This window comes from Podarcis bocagei, assembly GCF_964188305.1.
Source record: "Podarcis bocagei genome assembly, chromosome: 9".
NCBI lineage: Eukaryota > Metazoa > Chordata > Lepidosauria > Squamata > Lacertidae > Podarcis > Podarcis bocagei.
Genome location: NC_138134.1, coordinates 19,499,613 through 19,524,869, shown reverse-complemented (window position 1 = coordinate 19,524,869; position 25,257 = coordinate 19,499,613). Strand labels below are relative to the sequence as shown.

General features: G+C 44.8%; 1 protein-coding gene across 1 annotated transcript in view; it reads left to right on the top strand.

Moving 5' to 3' along the window:
* Positions 1–2,921: 2,921 nt before the first annotated feature.
* The window catches only part of GABRB1 (gamma-aminobutyric acid type A receptor subunit beta1), a 104,168-nt gene continuing 81,832 nt past the window's right edge, over positions 2,922–25,257 (top strand). Inside the window, 4 exon segments of the mRNA XM_081208925.1 lie at positions 2,922–3,156; positions 3,159–3,291; positions 3,517–3,608; positions 4,055–4,122. Of these exon segments, the coding sequence (XP_081065051.1) occupies positions 3,084–3,156; positions 3,159–3,291; positions 3,517–3,608; positions 4,055–4,122 (366 nt within the window). The 5' untranslated portion in view covers positions 2,922–3,083.

Here is a 25,257-nt window from a genome sequence, read left to right as displayed (position 1 = left end):
TCTCCCTGGTCTCAGATTCTGTCAGTCCTTTCTATCAATACCATATAGTCCATTAACCTGGTGACCTTCTGCCCGAGGCTCTTAACTCTCTTCCATGTCCCTTCTGCAGATCTTCTTCATATATATCCATGCACATTACTTTGCCTTCTGCTGATCTTGTTCTTAATTTCCTTCCTTTGGCACTGAGGAGTAGATCTCGGGGGAGCTCCAACCTAGCAATGTCTTTATTCCTTCTCAACAGGTCAGCCCATTCTCCATAGTCAGAACTAAAGTCCAAAAGATATTTCAGAGCGCCACTCTCCCCCTGACCCAAATCCAGATCCCAAAGGCCAGAGCATCCCTGCATAGGAGGATCTATCCAACTTTCCTTCTCCAATCCAAGCAGGGCTCCATCCCACCAAATCTGGCTTTCTCTAGATTCGATCATAAAAGGCAACAGCTTATGTTCATCAAATTGCCTCTGGGAGGCCGGGGCTCTCTCCACTTGAATTACTTGAGGTTCAACAACAACTTTCTCCTTCGTCTTCTCCACAGCTTGCCATGTCAAAACAGATTCCTGGGTCAATTCCTGAGTAATTTCTGTATAGGTATTCCCTTTTTGTCCCAACTCAGTCATTTTTTGTCCCAAATTGTCAATTTTAATAATCCTCACATCCATCTTCTCATGAAGCTGTCCCAATAAAGCACTTGTCTTGCAAAATGCAATCACTAGGGCTTCTTCTGTCAACATTCTTGTCCAAGGTCAAACTCTGATTCTCACGCTCTTTAATCTCTGCAGCTGGAAAATTCCCCAGATCCACTCCTGCAACAGTTCCAAAAGCTCCCTCTAGGGGAAACAATTTCTATTTGTATCCATCCTTTTAAACACAGATCCAGCAACAGAGCTAGTTTCGATTTTCAGTTACTTTTTTCCTCCTTTTTAAGTGTAAAAGGAAACAATGGAAACAATGTATTACTCTTATTTAGCTATCTGTCAACATCGTTTTATTCACAGTCAATGAACTTCCCCAAAACGTCAATCTTACTGGCAGTCCGTTCCCAGGTTCGAAACGGTGGTGATTTATCTTTCTTCACTCTCTCTCCTGCAGGCTTAAACGATAGAATTTCCCCCCTCTTCTCCTGCTTCCAAGGGGGGTTTAGTTATTTTAACCGATGGAGATTTAATCCTTTACAAAAACTTTCCAGGCTTTAGCTTGCAACGTCTTTGCTTCACTCTATTTACAAAAGAGGAAGGCGGACTTCCTGTTTGAAACCTTCCCGTTTCGATGCCAAAGAAATCTAATTTTCCGTTGTTTAGAGTCCAATTGTCCACAGGAAAAAGTTGTTTAGTTGTTTAGAGTCCAATTGTCCACAGGAAAAAGTCAGCGCTCTCCAGCAACAGCAATGCGGCTTCACTCCATGAAAGAAGCAGTCGATTCGAAGCACCGCGTCGCTCACCCCACGTCGCTCCGGATCCCTGAAACCGGGTTTCCCCGTGAGTAGGGGAGGCGCAAAAGGTGCCAGCCGAATTCCACGTCCACAGGCTTCTCCTGCCTGTGGTTTTTAGTGGGTCTCCGCCTCGCCGTGGCGGTCAGACCCTGATTTCCACGGAGCGGATTCCTCCCGATCAGAGGAAATCCGCCATTGCCAGAGGCGCTAACCCGGAAGTCCAGACTGCTGCATTCTGGACCCTATTGTTCTGGGACCAATCAGACTGCTGCGTTCTGAATCCTATTCAGCTCAGTACATAACATGCATATACACCATTTGTCTATTAACTTTGGGGAGGACTCCAGCCCAGCTCCGTCAATTAGTTTATTTTGGGGAGTGAAGGAACCCTGGCCCCTAGAGTTGGTTCCTACACTTTCCCCATTCCCCCCCCCAAAAGCCCACACTCCAAATCACAACATGAATTTGCTCCAGCTGTGGCAGCTTACCTGCTGTTCTCCACTCCCCCACACACACATACCTTCTTACAAGGCACTCCATGTTCTTTCAATCCCAATGCAGTCCATGGGCATAGCCAGTGGGGCAGCTGTCCCCTCTAAATCAAGTAAATAAATAAAAATATGTAACTAACTGAAAAATTGCATCGCAGATAACTCGGTTCTGTCCCCCAGCATAAACCCTGCCCCCTAACATTAATCCTGCCCCCCTAAAACAAATCCTCCCTACGCCCATGCCCCCCTCCACTTTTCTTCCGGAAAGACCCCCTCCTTTCCCCATTTCCACAACTTCCCATTTATAACGCATGAAACCCTTCACTGTCTTCTCTCCTCCTGTCTCAGAAACAAAACTCTCTGGGCTGGATCCATGCAAAGTGAGTAGACCTGCGGTCCCATTAAAACCAATGGGGCATGTCAGGCATGACTTAAGTTTCCGCGGGAATCAATGGAACTCCCCTTCATCCTTCCCCTGGAAACGAAACCACCAAAAGCCCTTGGAGCAAGAAAAAACCCAAAAACAGTTCATTTGGAGCTTCTCTAAGCAAGCGCGCACGCACGCACACATAAAAAAAATCCACACAAAAGTGCTGCTCGTTGCCACTAGACTTGGGTTTGACAGTAAGGTCCTCCTCTGCAGCTAAAGACCTTTGCCACGCGCCCCACCTCCCGCCAGTCCTAGGCTAGATTCTCCGGTGGGTGAATGGGTGGCGTCTCCTATGTTCTTCTCCTCCTTTCACGGTCACACCTGAACGCTGCCGGTTCAAAGTGCCTGCCTCCTTGGGCATCCCTTTGCTACGGGAAGGGAGGTCCTGGAGGGCGCGCAGGGAAGGCGATGATGGCATGTGGAAGGAGGAGGCTGCGGGTTAAGGTTGGGGAGGGGGCGGCTGCTGCCATTGGACAACTTCCCCCCCGCCCTTGCCCCCGTGGCTTTTCGGAGATCGGCGACCTCTAGCAGCCCAGGCGCTCCGTAGGGAGCTCGCTTTCCCCTTTGGAACCAGCCGGACCACCCTGCCCAGACAGGCGGGGAAAGCGCTGGGTGCGCCCAGGGCGCAGGACGAGGGAACTCCCCAAGGTCCCGCCGCCGCAGCTGTTGCTCGCTTGGCCGGACATTGCTGGCAAGGCGCAAAGGTGCCTTCGGAGACTGGGCCAGCTCGGCGCATGCGCCGCTCTCTCCGGCATCACAGCTCTGCCTGTGGATTGAAAGTTACATCCCTTGAATCTTCGCGGGAGGGGTGGGGAGAGGGAAGGGGGAGAAAGAGGCAGCAACTCTCCACCCGGAGGAAGGAATGTGGGCAGCTCGGCCGCGGGAGCGCGTGGGGATTTTGCTCTTCCCGGCGATGATAGCCATGGTCTGCTATGCTAAGAGGTGAGATTGGCGCTTGGGCGCGAGAGGACGTGTGTGTGTGTGTGTGTGTGTGTGTGTGTGTGTGTGTGTGTGATGGGCTGAATGATGGACCTCATCTTCCGGGGAGCTCAGCTCCGTGGACTTCTTCCTCTGCTGGGAGGCTGGTCGGGATCCTGCTTGTGGCTGCGTCGGTGCCTGTGTGTGTGCGTTCAAGCGCTCGCTCTGAATCCTTTCCCTCTCCCTCAGCCTGAATGAGCCCAGCAACATGTCCTACGTGAAAGAGACCGTGGACAAATTACTCAAAGGATACGACATTCGCCTGAGGCCGGACTTCGGAGGTGAGTCTCCTCGGATTTGTTTACAAGGGGAAATCACCAGGCTGCGTGCCGGTCCCTGTAGGGTCAGAGGCAAGGGCCGGTTAGAATTCTAATCAGCCGGGTAAAGGGGTCCCTTTGGTAGCCAATTCCTTTCCCTCAAAATGGGCACGTTCTCTATTCTCTTCCCTCCCCTCCCCTCATACACACATTCGGACATCTATAGACATGCTCTAAACGTGTGGGCTCTAAATTGATTCAGTAAATCGATGTCCTTATATAAACGGATTTTGCTGGGGTCGGGTGGTAGGCTTTCAGATTTCACACAGCTCTTCGTCAGACATGAAAAAGAGCACACCAACGTTTAAGCACGTGAACAGGTACAGGACGCACTTGAGGCTCAGAAGTCCTGGCCTTCCAACCCTTTTGACTGCTGGCCATTAAAAACAAACACCTGTTTCCGTTTCCAGGCTCTCCCGTTGACGTTGGCATGAGAATAGAGATTGCCAGTATAGATATGGTCTCGGAAGTCAACATGGTGAGTACTCTCTCTTGGAATAAATAACATTGGGCGGAGGGGACGCAAGGCGCTCTCTGAGATTGCAGAGAGATTGGCCGTTTGTCGAGTTTAATGTCGTGGCGTCCTGTTCTGAGGTGTGCTGGAGAAATCAGTTCGGGGAAGACTTTGGCTGCTGCCCCCTCGTTCGCCTCACCTTTTCCAAATGTGGAACGGCGCCACCTGCCGGCCGCCGCAGGTCACGAGCTGGTTTCAGCACCGCGGACAGCGACCTGTGCCTAGGCTTTTAAAATGGTATTTCTACGCTTCTTCCGCTCTCGCCGCCTGTAGCGTTTGATTTGGATAAGAAATTAAACTGCAATTGTATTGGGGTGAAATAGAATAAAAAGAGGGGAGCTGAATGGATAGCCATTTGATCTTTGGGAATCAAATGCTGAAAGGATGCGCAAGCGCAAAAAAGGGGTGCAAGCATGGAGCTTATAGGACTTGGTATGCAACTGGTAGCTTCCTGTAATCTAACGACTGCAGCTCTCGTTGCAGTGATCTAACTTGGTATGCGGGTGATGGAGGGGAATATTTATATTAAGAAGCCATATTTATTTCATTTTACTTTAAGACTGTGCTGATCTTATTTAGGTAACAAATTCTTGCTGCTATTCAGTGATGGGCTAAATCAGTGTTTGGTTCATTAGGAAGGGTTGGCAGCTGAATTGCTACTGGAGATACAGAAGCCTGTTGATTCCACCCCCCGCCCCACAGTGTTTTGACAGTCTCTTGTGAAGATGAACAGTAACTGCTGAATGATGATTGCTGAATATCAGTGCTGACTTGAGGGACTCCTGCTGAGTAATAAAAAACAATGACAAGAATTAAGTATGAAGGTCTGGATGACTTTATTCAAGAGACAACTCAGATTATGGGTTTGAAAGCTTACTAGAATATGTCCATTGGTGTGTCTTGTTTGCAGCTGGGAAATGAGCGCCATGCAATATTTATTGTCGATTTAGTAGATTTATATGCTGCTTTATGACTACAGTCCTCAAATCTTCTCACATTTATTTGTTTACAGTATTTATACTCTGTTCAGTGACAAAAGTTCTCTGGGTGCCTTACAATAAAACAATTATATGGAAAATTAAAACCTAAAAAAAATAATTAAATATCGCATAAAAGATCAACAGCAGCACCAAACATTTCACAGATTTCAAAACTCCAGAAACAACAAATTTATAAACAACAAAACAGTTTTAAGATTTAAAAGCCTGGGAAAAGAAAGACATAGGGGAAGGAAACAAGTAATCACCTGGTTCCATTTTTTCAAAAGCCAGAGTATATGCATAGTATATGCACCATGCAAGACTATCTGGGCTGTTACCACTGGGGTGTTCCCTAGTAGCCAACTACCCAACCTTATTTGTTACAAATATGAAACTGATGCAGCTAGAGACATGCACTTGAAAACAAAGGCCGCCCCACTCTGCTTGAGCAGGAGCTAACAGCTGATGTTATTTCCCACAAGGCAGTTGGATCAGATGGCCCCCTATTGAGTGGAGGGGAAAGTCCAGCTGGCACAGACCCAGGCATTTTGCATGACTCTTGCTCCTGGATTCCTTATCACAGGCCAGTTGGCCTTAGATGGCCCTGTGGTGGGGAAGAGGAAGTCCAGCTGGGGAAGAAGCAGGCTTCTGGTGTTTTACTTTGCCTGCCTGCCTCCTGCCTGCCTACCTCCATATGTTTTCGTTTCCTGCATTGAGTAAATAGCTTTGCACAAAGAAGTCTTGAGGGCCAATTTGTACAACTATTTTTTTGTCAGTGCTGAATTTAATCCAAGATTATTTTTAGCAGTCATGGTTACAGATATAGATATTCACAGTATCCCACCACCACCACCACCATCTTTATTGTCTTTCTATATCATCAGGTCCCCATCCCCTGGATGTTCCTAATTCTAAGCAGCACAAGCCTTTGCAGAAAATGGCACATGGACATCTCTTCTACATGTTCCTGCCCAGAAATCTGTCCTGGCTGCCTGTTGCTTTGGTTATACAGTGGTACCTCGGGTAAAGTACTTAATTCAATCCAGAGGTCCATTCTTAACCTGAAACTTTTCTTAACCTGAAGCACCACTTTAGTTAATGGGGCCTCCCGCTGCTGCCATGCCATTTCTGTTCTCATCCTGAAGCAAAGTTCTTAACCCGAGGTACTATTTCTGGGTTAGCGCTGTAACCTGAAGCATATGTAAACTGAAGCGTATATTACCCAAGGTACCACTGTACATGCACACATGCATACAACTTATCTGTTGTATACCAGCACTTATACAAGACAAACTACCTAACTCACAAGAAAAGCTACCTAGAGTTTTCTAGCTATAAAATCTCATAGGGTTAAGGTTTGAGTGCTATAGCTTGTATGTTTCACCACATGTCATGTGGTACATCCCAATGTTTCTTTCATTAAGAAAACAATGGTCACAGCTGAAACATTTTCCAATCTAGATAGAATTATGTTTCCCAAAGGACAGGGTTTGAAACTATCCCAACCTTTCTAAGGAGCAAAATTATGATTGGTTGACAAAGGTCAGGATCTCTGAACAGGGCAATTGGTTCCTTCTGGCACAATGCTGTAAACAATGCTTTGTTGAGCCTGACATGAGTTTGCATTAACCTCCTTGCCTGGGTGCGTAATTGCACGGTGAAATAATACTGTCCCTAGCAGAGTTAAAGGCCTTGTTATAAGAGATGCTCGTGAACTTCCAAGCATTGGGAGTGCTCTGTTAACTTCACTGGGAGCTGAAGGGACTCAGAATGTCACTGTGGGACTCTTAAGACTGCTGTGGGATTTATTTGTGTTGCTTACACCAGCAATATTTCTCCTAGGTCTTCAGGACAGCATGATTCATAACATGCCTGTCCTATGCCAAGGTTTCGCATTACTCCTTGCTGAGGTGGCAGAAACATGCCTTGTAGCATCTGAGGATGTGTTCACCCCAGGGCAATTAAATTGGTCTAAAAGGACTTATAACATTTGTGCTGCCCAAGCTAGCAGATTAGTTTTACTAGTAGAAATGCAAAGCGCATCACTTCCGCCACAGCTGGGTGCAATTGAGTTTCAAGCGAGACAAAATTAGCTCACTCTTCCCTGTTCCATTAGGCAAAGCTCTGCCCCTGCCCTTGCTGTTGAATATTCCTGGAGCGTCCATAAATTTTTTAATGGATATGCCTGCCTTTTCTACTGGATACACCTGAAGCACGCCTGTCAATAATATTAGATGCACCTGGCCCCAAAATCCCATAGATACTGCATGAAGGAGCCAGAAGAGATCTGCAGAGGGACAGCGCTTCGATATATTTCTTTCTAGAGCATGGGTGGATAAATCTGGGTGCTCCAGGTGTTGTTGGACCACATGACTATTGGCCATGGTTGCTCGGGTTGATGAGAGATGTAGTTCAGCAACACCTGGAGGCCCAAAAGTTTTCCACCCCTGCTCTAGAGGGAATTGGCAGCGGGCCCATGAGTCAACCAGCTTCAATATTTTTTTATTTATACCCTTCCCTTCCCGGTTGTACAGAGGTCCATGCTTTCAAGTGAATTTCTGGTCTACAGGCGAGTGGGAATGATGGCTCAGTTGGTACAGCATGAGAGTCTTAATTTCAGGATCATGGGTTGGAACTCCACATTGGGCAAAGGATTCTTGCATTGCAAGGGGGTTGGACTAGGTGGGGCATGTGGTCCCTTCCAACTCTACAATTCTGTGAGTCTATGCAACAAGCAGCACTCTTCATTCCTTCTCCCCCCTAAACCTACCCAATTGTTTTATGGGCGTTCCCGATTGTTTCAGTTGTAGAGACTTAGACCGAAGGATGCCAAGAAGGTATGTTGCTGCACAAATTGAGAGCCCCGCATGCATCCCCTAAGAATAGGCTTCTCATTTTACCCCCTTCAATGGGAGGAGCAACTATGTATCCCTTTGCATGTACAGTGGTGCCCCGCAAGACGAACGCCTCGCAAGACGGAAAACCCGCTAGACGAAAGGGTTTTCCGTTTTGGAGGCGCTTCGCAAAACGAATTTCCCTATGGGCTTCCTTCGCAAGACAAAAGCCCATAGGGAAATCTCCGGGACAGCGGGGAAGCGCAGCGCTTCTTCCCCACTGTCCTCGGACCTCCTCCGAAGGCTGGCGGTGGGGCGGAAAACCCTTCTCCCCGTGCCAGCCTTCGGAAGGCTGCTCCGAAGGCTGGCGGTGGGGCGGAAAGCCCTTCTCCCCGCGCCAGCCTTTGGATGGCTGTCCTGAAGACTTGCGGTGGGAGGAGGGTTTTCCTTCCCACCGCCAACATTCAGAATGCTGTTCTGAATGTTGGCGGTGGGGAGGAAAAACCCTCCCCCCACCGCAAGCCCCGGGAACAGAGGAGAAGCGCTGCGCCCCTTCCCCTTTGTTCCCGTACCTGTCCTGAAGGCTTGCGGTGGGGAGAAAAGCCCTTCTCCGCACCGCCAGCCTGGCAAGCGGTTTCCATAGGAACGCATTAATTGATTTTCAATGCATTCCTATGGGTAACCGTGCTTCGCAAGACGAAAAACTCGCAAGAAGAAAAAACTTGCGGAACGAATTAATTTTGTCTTGCGAGGCACCACTGTATCCCATTGTACTGCCAGAGCCAATCTTCCACTGGAATGAGTGGCAAAGTCTATGTGTTTGGATTAGACTACAGCTGGCATTTAACAGGTGATACCTGCTCACTTCCACTTTGCAGGAAACGCCAAGTTCAGCCAGAAAATTTTTTTCAGTGGTTTTTTCAATTTTTAGTAGAATTTAAGAGCTGTTGGTTAAATGTTTCTGTGTTCTAACTAGGCAGATAGGTTCTTCACAACTGCTATTGAGTGTAAAGCCAAAAGGCTGGTTTTCTGCAGTAATAGATAGTTATCATCACAGAATATTTGCCTTATGAACAATGCATCATAAAAGTGGAGACACAATCTGTTACTCATCAAAATAATTAATCTGTCACTTAGGAGCAGATGAAAGTGATTGATTCATAAATGGTCTACAGTTAGGAATGGGCAGCCAAGTTTGCTGATGATATCAAATATATCAAATTGTTCAGGGTGGTTAAAACAAAAAGGGACTGTGAAGAGTTCTGAAAGGATCTTTCCAAACGGAATGAATGGGCAGTAAAATGGCAAATGCAATTCAATGTAAGCAAGTATAAAGTAGTGCACATTGAGGGGGGGGAATGTCTAAATTTCACATATATGCACACCTGGAGTCTGTAGTTACAGTAACTGACCAAGAATGAGACTTTGGTGTTGCGGTGGATAGTTTGATGAAAATGTTGACACACTGTGTGGCAGCTGTGAAACGGGCAAATTCAATGCTAGCGGTCATTTGTAAAGCAATTGAAAACGAAATAGGCAATATTATAATGTCATTTTCAAAATCTGTGGTGCTACCAGACTTGAAATAGTGCGCACTGTTCTGGTCGTTTCACCTCAAAACAGATATCGTGCAGCTGGAAAGAGTTCAGAAAAGGGCAGCCGACATGACTGAGGCAATGGACCAAGTCCCCTCTGAGGAGCCATTACAACGTTTGGGACTTTTAAGGTTGGAGAAAAGTCAAGTAAGAAGGGATGTAAGCAAGTAAGAGGCATATAAAATTATGCATGGTGAGGAGAAAGTGAAAAGAGAAAAGTTTTTCTCCTGCTTTCATAGGGTTAGAACTCAGAGACATCCAATGAAGCCAACGTGGTGTAGTGGTTAAGAGCAGTGGACTCGTAATGTGGTGAACCGGGTTTGATTCCCTGCTCCTCCACATGCAGCTGCTGGGTAACCTTGGGCTAGTCACAGTTCTCTGAAGTCTCTCAGCCCCACTCACCTCAGAGAGTGTTTGTTGTGGGGGAGGAAGGGAAAGGAGAATGTTAGCCGCTTTGAGACTCCTTCGGGTAGTGATAAAGCAGGATATCAAATCCAAACGGTGGAAAATTCAGGACAGACAAAAGAAATATTCACTCCCAGAAAGGCAGTGATGACCACCAACTTAAGTTTATTTCCCCCCCAAAAAAAAAATATATTATTCATTTGATAACAGAAAAAAACACAAACAGAAAAACAAACAATACAAACAAATTCTTGCCTTGTCCTTATTTTTTCTAAACATTGTTAGGTGGGTTTCCCCAAATTCCTCCATCTGATTTTCATTTTACCTCATCTTTAGCAGTTGCATATATCATAATTTCTAACCATTTTTTTTATCACACTTACTTTAACCATAAAAATCTTCACATTTCATTACTTACAGATAATACTATTTTAATATACCCTGTCTTCTACTTCTAACCCTACAGCTTATATCCACTTCCAAAGCTATTCTAAGATTTAAATATTAACATATTTTTTTCAAATATTCCTTAAACTTCTTTCAATCTTCTTCCACCGTCTCTTCTCTCTGGTCTCGGAGTGTCCCAGTCAGTTCAGCAAGTTCCATATAGTCCATCATCTTCATCTGCCATTCTTCAATAGTTTGTAAATCTTGTTTCTTCCCATTCTTCGCTAGTAATATTCTCACAGCTGTATGTTGTAGCATACAGAAAAAAGTGACATCCTTTTTGGGGATTTCACCCCCCACTATACCAAGTAAAACCACCAACTTAAGTTTAAAAGAGGGTTAGACAAATTCACGCCCTCCCATCAGATGTCAAAGCAATAAACAACTACCCGACATTCAGAAGACATCTTAAGGCAGCCCTGTTCAGGGAAGTTTTTAATGTGTGATATTTTAGTGTATTTTTGGTTTCTGTGGAAGCCGCCCAGAGTGGGCGGGGTACAAATAATAAATTATTATTATTATTATTCATGGAGGATAAGGTTACCAATGGCTGCCTGCCATGATAGCTGTGTTTTATGTCCATTGCAGTAGGCCTTTGAACATCTGTTGCTGCAAATTGCAAGCTGGGACAGTGCTCTTGCACTCAGGTTCTGCTGTGGACTTCCCATGAGCATCTGGTTGGCCTCTGTGAGAACAGGGTGCTGGATTAGATGGGACCTTTGGCCTCTTACATTCCCTCTAAGAAATTCAAGGTGGTGCACATAGTTCTCCCTGCTTTCCCTTTTATCCTCACAACAGCCCTGCAAGGTCTCAGCACTAGTCAAGGTCACCCAGTTTGTACTAGCTGAGTATGTACTAGTTGGTAGAGCAGGAGACTCATAATCTCAGGCTTGTGGGTTTGAGCTCCATGTTGGGCAAAAGATTCCTGCATTGCAGAGGATGGGACTAGATGATCCTTCTGGTCCCTTCCAACTCTATGGTTCTATGGCTGAGTGGAGATTTGATAACAGGTCTTCCTGCTTCTAGTCCTTTGCCTGCATACACACCTGTATTTTATTCTTTTATTATGAAAGAGGACCTCCATTTAGACTAGGCGCATCAAAAAAAAATCCACTCCAATATTGTGTATAAAAGTATAACAATACCTATTATCTTGGAAACATATTTATTTTTGGCCTACTCACTGATCCAGCATATGGAGTACCTATTATAAACACTGAAATGGGTGTACATTATCAGGTATGAATACAAAAAACACACACCAAAAAACACACCTTTGCTTAAGAGAAGGGTGACCATTTAGTTAATTGCTTTAGTTATTAAGAGCCGCAACAAACATGGTTACCCTACTCTTCTTTTTCACATTTGCAGCTTAACTTTGAATTGGTCCAAGAACGACCCTTGAAAACTTACTGAGAATCTTGTCTGCCTCAAAAAGTTCATTCCCCTCCCTAATGAAATGCTGCCCCCTGATATACCTCATGTTGTTGTTGTTTAGTCGTTTACTCGTGTCCGACTCTTCGTGACCCCATGGACCAGAGCACGCCAGGCACTCCTGTCTTCCACTGCCTCCCACAGTTTGGTCAGCTTCGAGAACACTGTCCAACCATCTCGTCCTCTGTCGTCCCCTTCTCCTTGTGCCCTCCATCTTTCCCAACATCAGGGTCTTTTCCAGGGAGTCTTCTCTTCTCATGAGGTGGCCAAAGTATTGGAGCCTCAGCTTCAGGATCTGTCCTTCCAATGAGCACTCAGGGCTGATTTCCTTCAGAATGGAGAGTTTTGATCTTCTTGCAGTCCATGGGACTCTCAAGAGTCTCCTCCAGCACCATAGTTCAAAAGCATCAATTCTTTGGCGATCAGCCTTCTTTATGGTCCAGCTCTCACTTCCATACATCACTACTGGGAAAACTATACGCACCTTTTGTGTACAATAACATGATGTGGACATAAATGAGATGGCAGGAATATGCTCTTCTACTAGAACTAAGAAATAAGAAAGGAATGTTGGACTTCCATGGATGATTCAATCAGCCTTGGTAACAACGGGCAATCAAACTGCAGCACGGTTGACATAAATGAAAACCGCCTGGGGATGATGGCATGCTAAAATTATTGATGGAAATGCTGCGTAGCTGCCACGGGATTGAGTGACTCAGTTAGTAAAGGCATTAAGGAATCCCTTCAGGAAAGTCCATGAAAAATGGATAAATCCCAACACGCAAGGCCGAGAGAATCCAAAGAACCCAAAGCCAATCACTTCTCCTTTGACAAGGAACATGATTATGGCATCTCTCCTCTCAAATAAACTTGATTAGCATTTAGCTGCTCGGGGCACTCTCAACAATGGAGTCAAATTGATGCTTTAAAAGTTCCAGGGATTGTAGAGAGCAGCTAATCAACTTTTCCATTCTGATGCGTGCATATTCTACGTCATGTTCTGCTTCAGTTTGGCACATGAGACTCTATTGCGGTGCTCTAACGCAGTCCTCTAATGCACGGTCACTAGATCAGGGTTGGAGAACCAGGTGCTCTTAGGCTTCTGCTCCTACCACCCCTGACCACTGGCCATGCTGGCTGGAGCTGATGGGAGTTGGAGTCCAGCAACAACTTGGGAGGGCCACAGGTTCCCCATCCCTACATTAGAGATCCCTGTACTAGTTTGTCAGATGTTGCACAGCAAAGTTATTTGTATAAGAAGGCTGGTATTTATCTGTACCAGCCCCAGTTTCTCTACAGCCCATTCATTCTTAAGGGCCATGCTTCCCTCCACTGCCTCTTCCTCAAATCCCTACTCTGTAGTCTGTGTTGCTTCTGACTTCCGTCTCACCCTGACTCTCAGGCAGCCTTGCTCAGTAGGAGGGAAGGAAGAGTCTGCCAATTTCAGTCCTCTCAGTTTCTGATTTTCCCATCTTTAAACAAGTTCTCTGTGTTTCTGCAGAAATCTGTGGATTTTATTTTTTTAAAAATTATCCTCATGAAAATTCTTCAGAACGTTAGCGTGGATTTTCATCTTTGCCTTCTCGCCCCGTGGAACACGTTCCCACCAGAAAAACAACTACTAAGACAGAGTTGTTCCACCTGGCCTTTGGCTTGGAGCCAATTTGATTCCCTCCCTCTCTTTCTTTTTTCTTTTCCTTCTCCTCCTGCGATGAGGCTACATTTTAATATTTTAATGTTTCAATATTTTAATGTTGTATTTTTAATTTTGTTTTTAAGTTGTAATCATTTAACTTGTTTTTATTATTGCTTGTAAGCCGCTCTGAGCCCGGCCTTGGCTGGGGAGGGCGGGGTATAAATAAAAATTATTATTATTATTATTATTATTATTATTATTATTATTATTAGACTTTTAGAAGACATCTGAAGGCAGTCCTGTTTAGGGAAGCTTTTAATGTTTGACGGACTACAGTGGTACCTCTGGTTGCGAACGGGATCCATTCCGGAGGCCTGTTCACAACCTGAAAAGAACACAATCCATGTCTGCACATGCGCGGGTCACGATTTGCCACATCTGCACATGCGCATGGCGTCATTTTGCGCATCTGCACATGCGTGAGCAGCAAAACCCGGAAGTAACCCATTCCATTACTTCCGGGTCGCCGTGGGATACAACCTGAAAACACACAACCTGAAGCAAATGTAACATGAGGTATGACTGTATTGTATTTTAATATTTTGTTGGAAGCCACCCAGAGTGGCTGGGGAAACCCAGCCAGAGGGGCAGGGTATAAATAATAAATTATTATTATTATTTCATACACCACTTTGACTAATGTACACATTTGCGCAAGGAATTTCACCAAATGTTATGCATTTTTGTAAAGTGATTTTCACTGTTTTCTGAATGTGGCAAACACTTGGAAGCATGTGTGACAGTTGTGCATCCTTAGACACTTATGCATGGTTCTTCGGTTCTTTGGAAACTAGAAGCAGATTAGGAGAAAGTACCCTGTTGCTCTGTACATCTTCCCATCCTCTGATTTGATCAGCCACGGTGACTCATGCCAAGCATACCATCATGAGATCAGGGCAATGTCAGCACAGTTATTACATGGCTTGCTGGCATTGGATGCCTTCAGTTAGTCAACCTGAATAATAAAGCAAAGCTCTTCATGGGCATGCTCCATGCAGCCAAATGATTAAAGGCGTGTCCAAAATCAAAGACAGTATGTGAGCATGAACTTCAGGTGTCACTATCCCTTGCTGTAGCCAATATACACACCCAATGTCCTAGACTACCATGAGACATATGTTAATGTGAGTCTATTTCACCTCTGCTTTCTGGACACTCTCGCTGCCGTTTACAGAGCATCTTTGGAATCTACAAGGTGACCCTTTGGCATAGCATCAATTAATAGCAATTTAACAGAATTTAGCAGTAACAAAAGGCTTGTGAAACATTTACAAGACTCGGAAATGAGTCCATTAGCAGCAGGGTTATGACTACGACAAAATCTATTAGACTCCGTCAACATGAGCTGTCTGCTTTCTGGAAGCAACTTGCTTTGAGTTAAACAGGCTGTTTATAAGAGAAGCCAGTGAATGCTTGTAGTCTTGCTATGCACAAGAGAAAGTAATTGTGTACAGCGGTGGTTCCCAATTATAGCTAATTACCAAGGACCCCCTGTTTTTCAAAAGCCAAGCCACAGACCCCCTACTTTTGAAAGTTTTGATAACTCTATGGCATGGGTGTAGCCAAGGGGGGTAGCTGCCCCCAATCAATACAAATCTGAGGTTCTGCCCCCCAACAAAAGTCCTGGCTACGCTCATGCTCTATGGTAGTTACCTCTGCAAAGCAATTTTTTTAAACAAAATGTGGGCTGGCCCCTAATAAGCAAATGATTTTAGGTATAGTTAAAAAAAAAAAAAGACCATACAATTTGTGATATTACCATGCAAAAATGACAAAAAAATAGTTGTAGGGGGAGGCAAGGGATGGGGCCACGGACCCTCTGGGTGCGTTCTGCAGACCCCTAGGAGGCCCCGGACCCATAATTGGGAACCACTGGTGTACAGAGTTTCCCCCAAATAGTGGACATTTTTAATCACGAAAGCTGTCCTTGTCACATAATTCAATAAACTGCATACATTCAATAAATGATATAACACAGAATAACCAGCCACAGCAATATCTGACGGAGGGGTAAGCAGTTTGGTTACTGGCACAGTAGAGCATTTGTTGAAAGGGAAGGGGTTGGCCTTTTGTGGCTGCGTTGAAAAGGAGAATGAGTAGCGTCAGTGCAGGAGAAGCTCCTGCCCAGTGTTTGGATTTGGTGGTTTAGTTTAAGTTTGTCATTCTTTAATTCAGTGCTCCGCCTCGACCTTGCGTAAGTGAGAAAGTTACTGTGAGGTTTTTTAGTTGTCATGCACATTGAAATGTATACATACACAACACACACATGTGTCGGTGAAAATTTTAGGTTGTTTTTAACCTTGTTTTTATACTTGTTTCTTTGCCTTCACGTTTGTTAAAACAGCTATGAAATAATAATAATAATAATAATAATAATAATAATAATAATAATGTCATTGGAATTTAAGTTAATTTGAGTTCTACGATGGAAGAAAGGTGGAATATGAATGTACTAAATAAATAAATCTAATAAATGACCTTTATCTAAAAGGTGCCTTCTGTAAGGAAGAATGACAGGGCTGTTTGGAAAAGCTAGATAACTGGAAATATGGGGTTGGGGTTCTGAAGAATGGTATCTTGCTCCACTCCAAGTACATATGAAACCTCCCCATATTCTTCACAGATTTCAACAGCCATCGTGTGTGTGTGTTGCATTTTGTATTCCCTAAGGACAAATTCATCTAAGTCCTATCACATCCTCTCCTTAAAAGAATACTGAGGGCAGTCTCTTCCATCTCTCTGGGAGTAAACTGATTTAGAGGACAGTTCTAAACACACTTTTACTACCACCAATCATTGATTCATGACCATAGTTGTGCAGGTTTCTTGAATTTCAGCCAGTTGAATTTGTGGCTACCTTATTCCTTCTGTCTTCCCGTACTTCTTTTTAATGGGGATTGGAAAGGGGTAGAGCAAATCTCTAGGTGGCCATCTGACAAACCTACTGGGAGAACATGGGCATGGTGTTGGTGGTTGTTGTGATGGTGGTGGTTGGTTGGTTATTTGGTTGTGACGCACAATAGAATGGGCTGCTTGTTTCTTTTAATGTGGAGGATGTTTCAAATATTCATCCCCCACTTGCAAGCTAAAGGCCCAGCAGCAAATTACATGAAATGAACCTGCTGGTTATGGATGCTAGTTCAAATGTCAAGCTGACCATCCACATGTCAAAAAGGGAGAAAAGGGGGGAAATGGAAATAGCTTTATCCGTTTAAGAGCAGGGTAGCATTGGAACCTGAACCACTTACCTGGGGCTGTTCTTCATAATCATCGTGAGTCACCAAGTGTTGCCATGGAAACAGCTACATTACATGACACAGTCTGTCTCAGAAATACAAAAATAACTGCGTAGAAAAATATTCATTTATGCATTTTGCAGTCCCCCCACCTGCTTTTAGAAATTGGCTTTCCAGCATTAATTAATTCCACCAAACTTCTGGATGTGATGAGCTAGGTGGGCACTGTTTGCTAAGTGGGCTTTTTGATAAAGATGTGTGGCGTTCTGCAAAGGCAAGTCTGCTTTTTGCTTTTAACAAAAAAGGAAAAAGAAGAATGATGGATTCCACCAAAATCCTGAATGACATTCTAGGATGGCACAGAGCTTTAGTTTGCTGCATGGGAAAGGGCAAAAGATTGAGATATAGGAGACTTAGATAGGAAACTTTCCTTAGTAACTGAAAACACTGGGCAGATTAGATGTTCCTGTCTTCACACAATTAACAATTGTTTCCCCAGTGTTACTGATCAATATCTGCAGTCCTAGGGAAGTGACGTCTCTCAGACCTCCTGGTGCCTGGCATGCAAAAACCAGGCATCAAAAGGTGGAGGGAGACTTTTCTCCCTCCTTTACCTATTGATAGAGCAGCACTAAGGACCACTAGATTATTATTATACAGTGGTACCTCAGGTTAAGTACTTAATTTGTTCTGGAGGTCCGTTCTTAACCTGAAACTGTTCTTAACCTGAAGCACCACTTTAGCTAATGAGGCCTCCCACTGCTGCCGTGCCTCCGGAGCACGATTTCCGTTCTCATCCTGAAGCAAAATTCTTAACCCAAGGTACTATTTCTGGGTTAGCGGAGACTGTAACCTGAAGCGTCTGTAACCTGAAGTGTATGTAACCCGAGGTACCACTGTATTAAGATTCAATCTGGACTACAGCTTTTTGGTCCAGAATACTAGCCTCGTATTTCAGGTGAATATCACAGACTGGCTAGATTCTTATTTTCAGTTCTAGAAATATGAATGTTGATGCCATCTCTAAGAACATGGCCTTTTGGTGGATCAGACCAAAGACCTGAATATATTGTGCGTTCTCTTCTCACAGTACCTAAACCAGATGCCTATGGGAAGTCCACAAGCATGACCTGCAAAAAATAAATAAAAATCCACTCTCTAATATTCCCTTTATATTTCGCTTCCTATCTCCCACCTTTTTAAAGTACCATCGTGTATTATTATTTTTATTTAATCATATTTTAACCTTAAACAAATTAAAGTTCTTCTGAACTTTACGAGGAGGGCGCGGAGAAGAGAGATTCAAGGTGTGTAAGAAGGCCACATGAAAAAGCCATTGAACAAAGTCAGTAGAACTCACTTCTGAGTAAGCCCATTTAGGGTCAGGCTAAAAGGACAGAAGCTGAAACTTCAACATTTTTTGGGGGGGGGTGCTCTATGCATTTAAATTGGCCTGCTATTTAGACCTCTTTTTATAATTGCACATGCACTCATCAGAATTTTAGAGGGACACACACACACATGCAGGCAGAATAAAATGCACAGAAATGATAAGATAGAATGGAATGCTGCCAAATCAGAACGATTTGTCCTCCTGTTACATCAGACAAAGAAAAGCAGACAGGAGGTGATAGGTAGGTTAGGTTTTATGCCTATCGATTTTGACAAAGCCCTGCTAAATGCTGGCTTTGTTTTTAACAGAATCTCAGGCATTTGGTGCCTTTTTCTGCCTCTTATTTTCCCAAGTTCACATTTCAGCTCAACATGTGGCACTATATCAAGAGTTTAAAATATATCAAGAGTTCAAAGATAAAGACAGAACGGACTGTGCTGCTCATCATTAAAAAAAAAATTCCTCGTTCACAAAAGCACATGCTTCGTCTCTTTCTTCAGGTTGTGTTTTCTACAGATCAGTTACATTTCTCGTGAGACACTGGTGTTATATGCAGTATAGGGTTGGGAAGAAAAGGGGGGGGAGGCGGTGGGGTGGTAAAGACTGTGTTCTTTTACTTAGTATGCATGTGGTGGTTTTGTGTCAGCGTCACTTGGGTAGGATCTCTTTCTATTCACTTGTTATGTCTCCTTGGTGGTGAGAGAGGTTGGGGTGGTCTAGGGTGTGGTTGAATATCTTTGGTTGGCTGCAGTGGGAATTGTTTGTGCCTGTGTGAGGGCGGTGGGTTGTTGGGTTAAGTTTTTGTTGGTGTTTAGTCGTGTCCGACTCTTAGTGACCCCATGGACCAGAGCACGCCAGGCACTCCTGTCTTCCACTGCCTCCCACAGTTTGGTCAAACTCATGCTGGTAGCTTCGAGAACACTATCCAACCATCCCGTCCTCTGTCGTCCCCTTCTCCTTGTGCCCTCCATATTTCCCAACATCAGTGTCTTTTCCAGGGAGTCTTCTCTTCTCATGAGGTGGCCAAAGTATTGGAGCCTCAGCTTCACGATCTGTCCTTCCAGTGAGCACTCAGGGCTGATTTCCTTAAGAATGGAGAGGTTTGATCTTCTTGCAGTCCATGGGACTCTCAAGAGTCTCCTCCAGCAGCATAATTCAAAAGCATCAATTCTTTGGTGATCAGCCTTATTTATGGTCCAGCTCTCACTTCCATACATCACTACTGGGAAAATCATAGCTTTAACTATACGGGCCTTTGTTGGCAAGGTGATGTCTCTGCTTTTTAAGGTGCTTGGGGTAAGTTAGCCATATTGAATTGTATGCGGTGGGTTCATGTTGTTGTCTTGCTGGGCTGTGTATGCCAGAGGTAGGCAACCTAAGACCCATGGGCTGGAAGCAGCCCATGAGGGTCACTTAACCAGCCCATGAACCACCCCCGAACCGAGCTGCCCACTCAGTGAGTCCCCGTGCGCTGCACTAAACCGGTGCAGTGCAGCACAGGGACTCTCTTCCGTGGCCCTGGAAATTGCTTCTGCGCATGCCCAGACACCGAAAATCACTTCTGGAGATAACCAGTTGTGGGTTGGGGGACACATAGTGAAGACACATTTATTCCATCTAATAATTTTTTGATATTTCCCCTCTTTGGAGAAAGGAACTCTTTGTATATGCTCAGAGGCACTTAGTCTATAATGCCAGATTGTCCGTGAATGAAATGTAACAAATTGCTGTATAGTGCATCCTTCAGATCAAGTCCCCTGAAAAGGTGTCTCAGTCCTTCAATAGACAGGTTAGCTCCAGTTCAGATATTCATGCTTGCACTTCAAAATAGTCTTTCAGTAATCGGTGGACAAAAATGCACCTAAATCACATTGTGATGTGTGCAATATCTCTACTGAGTATTCTGAAGTCTGGCCACAAACTATATGGCTCTCTTTTACCTTTGTGAATTGGTTACCAAATTAAAGGCCACCATTTAAACTCATTTTACATCATTGTACAGAAGAAATATGAAACGGCAGCCACATATTCAAATGATAGCATTGACACAGATCGTAATTTCTAGCATTATTAACGGGAAGTAAATCTATTTCTGATATCAAATTTCTGATATCAAACAAGATGGAGATTTTTCTCCTGTTATTAGGCAAGGAGTGGCAATGATTGCATTCCATTCTTCTGGGAGAGACAAACAAATGGTCTGTCTGGCATGAGTAACAGATAGACCCTATTTCATTACATCATAGGAGATTTCAGCTGTGGGATGATGCCTGTCAGCATTGCACTTCAAGGCCCCAAGACACACCCCACCCCAAATAACATCACACAGACACATATTTTAGTTTAAGTTATTGGGCAAATTTTGGCCACAGCTTTATTAATTACAAAAGGATGAGTGGTATTGGCTCAGGCATTGGCACAGACTATAACTGACTCCACCTCTCTGGCTGGTAGTCTGAAAGGGTAAATACCAAACGAGGGAGAAACATCGATGAAGACCGACCAAAGCTCACCCCGGGTTCCTGTGGTCCTGGCATGGCCCTAGCCCCTCAAGCGGACTTTGGATGAGAACCAGGACCCCCAGATTCCTTCACTGGAATACCCTTATTCATGGAGGGGCAGGTGATGGCTGCACCTCCCCTCTCACACACTTCAATAAGCCAATGCCTAACAGCCAAACCTTACAAAGTTGTGACAATTGCTGAAGGGGTAGGCGAAAACCAAATGGCCAAAGCCAATCTGCCAAATGGAAAAATTCCTACCCAGCCCCTGTTCCAAAACAGGCAACCCAATCCAAAGCAAGGCCAACACAACACAGCCTAACATAAGAGGGAGGGAGGGCAGGTGTTTGGCAGCGTGAAGCAAGTGCCCCAACTGCATTGCGCTGCTGCCTATATTGAGCCCAGGGATCACGCCACCTCACGCAATTGGCCCAAACAGCCTGGCGTGATCCCTGGGCGGAGGGGGCCGGGGCTAGCCACGCCCCTAACAATTTTAACCCTGCAAGGTTATTCCCGGGGCCCGTGCGCAACCAGGACCCTCTGTAAGGAGGATCCTATTTATTGCACCTTTGTGCGAATTCCAGCAACAAAGGAACGAGAACAGGGTGCACTGGCCAGGGAGTTAGACTGCCCCAGAACGCAGTTCATCAAACTGCCCCAATGATCTTCCACTCAGCAATGCTCACGAGGCTCAGCATGGCTGTTTCCACAAGCTCCAGCACGCAATATTCCTTTTCCCTGACAGCTATTTACTCCCGGCTTTACCTTGCAAGTGATTCCAAAGCAGTGCAATCCTGCCGCATGATAATTACACTCTGCTCGGCGGGGCTGCTGACTGACACGCTGAGATATAGCAACAGGCAACTGTGAAGGTTTAGCTTCGCTCGCTTCAGCTGTCCGCCGCAGCATGTTTACAAGTGAGCACATTGGCAACATGGAGATGAAGAAGAGCTGTTGCTAGGTGCTTGGCAAAATCACACTGAGTCACGTCCCACGGTATCATGCAGCAAGACCAACAGAGAGAATCTTATATGTCTATACAATCGCAAGAAGGGAATCCAAATACTCTATAATAACACAATCCTACACATGCCTACTTAGACATAAGCAAAGGCAGACTTTAGACTCTCAAATTTAAGCAGTGTCCTGTGCAAGGCTAAAATTCTGCACCCCACCCTGCCTCTCATGCTCCATTCTACAGCATTTTTGGGGTGACCCCTGCAACATGGCACGCAGTATACTAATACTAATACTAATACTAATACTAATACTAATACTAATGCTAATGCTAATGCTAATGCTAATGCTAATACTAATACTAATTTATTATTTATACCTCTCTCATCTGGCTGGGCTTCCCCAGCCACTCTGGGTGGCTCCCAACAAAATATTAAAATACTGTAATACATCAAACATTAAAAGCTTCCCTAAACAGGGCTGCCTTCTTCTAAAAGTCTGGTAGTTGTTGTTCTCTTTGACATCTGTTGGATGTTCCACAGGGCGGGCACCACTACCGAGAAGGTCCTCTGCCTGGTTCCCTGTAACTTGGCTTCTCGCAGTGAGGGAACCACCAGAAGGCCCTCGGCGCTGGACCTCAGTGTCTGGGCTGAACGATGGGGATGGAGATGCTCCTTCAGATATAGTGGATCGAGGCCGTTTAGGGCTTTAAAGGTCTGCACCAACACTTTGAATTGTGCTCGGAAACATACTGGGAGCCAATGTAGGTCTTTCAAGACCAGTGTTATGTGGTCTCGGCGGCCACTCCCAGTCACCAGTCTAGCTGCCGCATTCTGGATTAGTTGTAGTTTCCGGGTCACCTTCAAACGTAGCCCCACATAGAGCGCATTGCAGTAGTCCAAGCGGGAGGTAACCAGAGCATGCACCACTCTGGCGAGGCAGTCCGCAGGCAGATAGGGTCTCAGCCTGCGTACCAGATGGAGCTGACCAGCTGCCCTGACCAGTATGTCCATACTGGTCACACTACCACAGTCTCTGATGTAAGCCCCACTGAATTCAAAGGGATTTGCTTCCAGGTGAGTGTGTATAGGATGTGCGGCCTAAAATGCCTAATAATTAAATCTATTCTCCTTTGTAGGGAAGACGAGACTGATAAACGAGCTGTTTTGTCATTCTCTTTGACAAAAGCCAGGCTTGGTGAGAAAGTAGCGCCAGGCCAGGAACTATGCATGAAAGCAGGATGTCAAGTGACTCCATGTGATAATGCGCATTGGCACACAACTGTGTGGAAGGTTTTATTTACCCAGCTAGTTATACGATTTCTTGCCCACCTTTCACAACAAGTTCCCAGGACAGGATACGACGGCTCAATAATACAGAATCAAAATCCGTTAAAAGAAATTGCATTCTAAAAACAACAGGAAAACAGAAGAAAGATGTTCTGTTAAATTGACTTAGCCCACAGCTCATGCCTAGCGATCAGTGAATATATCCATTTCAGTTTCTCATGTTTCTTCAGATTAGTGCTCCTTGTATACAAGTTTGCAATTAAAAAAAGCTAAAAACCTAGTGAAAGTTTGTCAGCATTTTAGTATGAAATTCTCCTACTATACACATTTCTGCAAAGCACTTTCCTCCAATATAATAAATTTTGTATGCTATTTTCACTAATATATGCATTTATATTCACACTTTACCCTTCCTTCCCTCCCTCTCCCCTTTTTATGAAGATTACCCACTCTGGGATCCCACAGCTAATTCTTCCCTGGTCTCCTCGCTGGCCCAAATAGGATTAATTTAGCCAGCTAGCCCTGGTGATCATCTAATGTTTATTGGATGGATTTCCCCCTAAATTGATTTTCGAATTCTCAATTTATTGTTATTCACGTTTTATACTGTTTTTAATGCTGTTTTTTGTTGCATCAATTAAGTGTTTTAAATTTGTTGTTAGCTGCCCTGAGCCCAGTTTTCTGTACCAGGAAGGGCGGGGTATAAATAAAAAGTTATTATTTATTATTATTATTAATATATAAGCATTTTAGTACATGTCACTTGGCTGGAGAACAGAACTGCACAATTTGGAGAAGCGGAAATTCCAAAGAGTGGGTGTGTTTCAGTTCACACATGGTATTAAGGTTACTTTACCTTTTAAAGGGACCCTTTGCCTTTAAAGGGACCCTTTACCTTTTAAAGGGACCCCTGATATTAGGTCCAGTCGTGACCGACGCTGGGGTTGCGGCGCTCATCTCGCTTTATTGGCTGAGGGAGCTAGCGTACAGCTTCTGGGTCATGTGGCCAGCATGACTAAGCCGCTTCTGGTGAACCAGAGCAGCTCACGGAAACGCTGTTTACCTTCCCGCCGGAGTGGTACCTATTTATCTACTTGCACTTTGACGTGCTTTCGAACTGCTAGGTTGGCAGGAGCAGGGACTGAGCAACGGGAGCTCACCCCGTTGCAGGGATTCGAACCGCCAACCTAGGCTCTGTGGTTTAACCCACAGAGCCACCTGGGTATATCCACATTCAAATGTGAGCAGAATCCATCTTTTCTCCCATCCCTAACCCTGCGGGGCACGAACCATACCATTTGCCCTAGAGTGGGCGCTTTCTCTTTGCAGAACTAACCATCGTGGGGTCACCCAGCCCCAATTACCAGCTTCCTGCATTCCTGGGGGGAGCGAATGATAGACAGTGCAGAGGCAGGAGCAAGCTGGGAGGTTGGTTTCCAGGTGGCTGGCCTCATTAGCTTAGAGGGGAGCACGCATGAACACCTGCCTGGCAAGCAAAGCGAGGGGGGAAACCTGGCAGCGTGTAGGGGAAACGCTCAGCATGAATTTCAGTTATGGCTTTTGCAGCGATGCTTTGCCTCCTGTGAGACATTTTGAATGACGTTCAGTGGTTTTATTTGGCCAGGGGGAAAAGACTGATGACATTTTAAAATGGCAGTCGATGCGAAGAAGACAAATGGTAAATAAGCTTTAAGATCAGCAAGCAACACATGGTGCAGCGGCAGACTAATAAAAGCATTTCATTTAAATAATAATTTTTTTAAACCACCTCTCGTTTTCTGCATGCTACAGCATAATAAGGGGAAAGAGTTTCCAATAAAACCATATTGCTTATATTTGTTGACATGCTATTTAGATGTAGAATTGTGGCAGGGAGGTGGTTCACAAATCCTGTCCACGTTTGCCAATAAGAGGGATGAAAGGATTTACATCAAAGGATAGAAGGTACAGAATACAGACTGATACTATGTCTGGTGGGCATTCATAGCTGTCAACTTTTCCCTTTTCTTGTGAAGAATCCTATTCGGAATAAGGGAATTTCCCTTTAAAACAGGGGAAAGTTGACAGCTATGAGGGCATGAGATTGTTGAGACTAGATATAGAACAAACTTACCCCCCACCCTACTCCTCTGGTACCACAGCAAACTCTTTTACAGGTTTCCAGCACCCTCCAAACTCCACTAGGAAATCTCCAGTTCCTTCTTGCAGAAAAAGACAAATGCTGACTCATCAAATGTTTGGTGGCCATTGCGTGCACCTATAGGCTAGCACCTGTGACGCTACAGAGGCTAAGTGACAAACTTCCAATCTATTTCACAACTGGCATTAA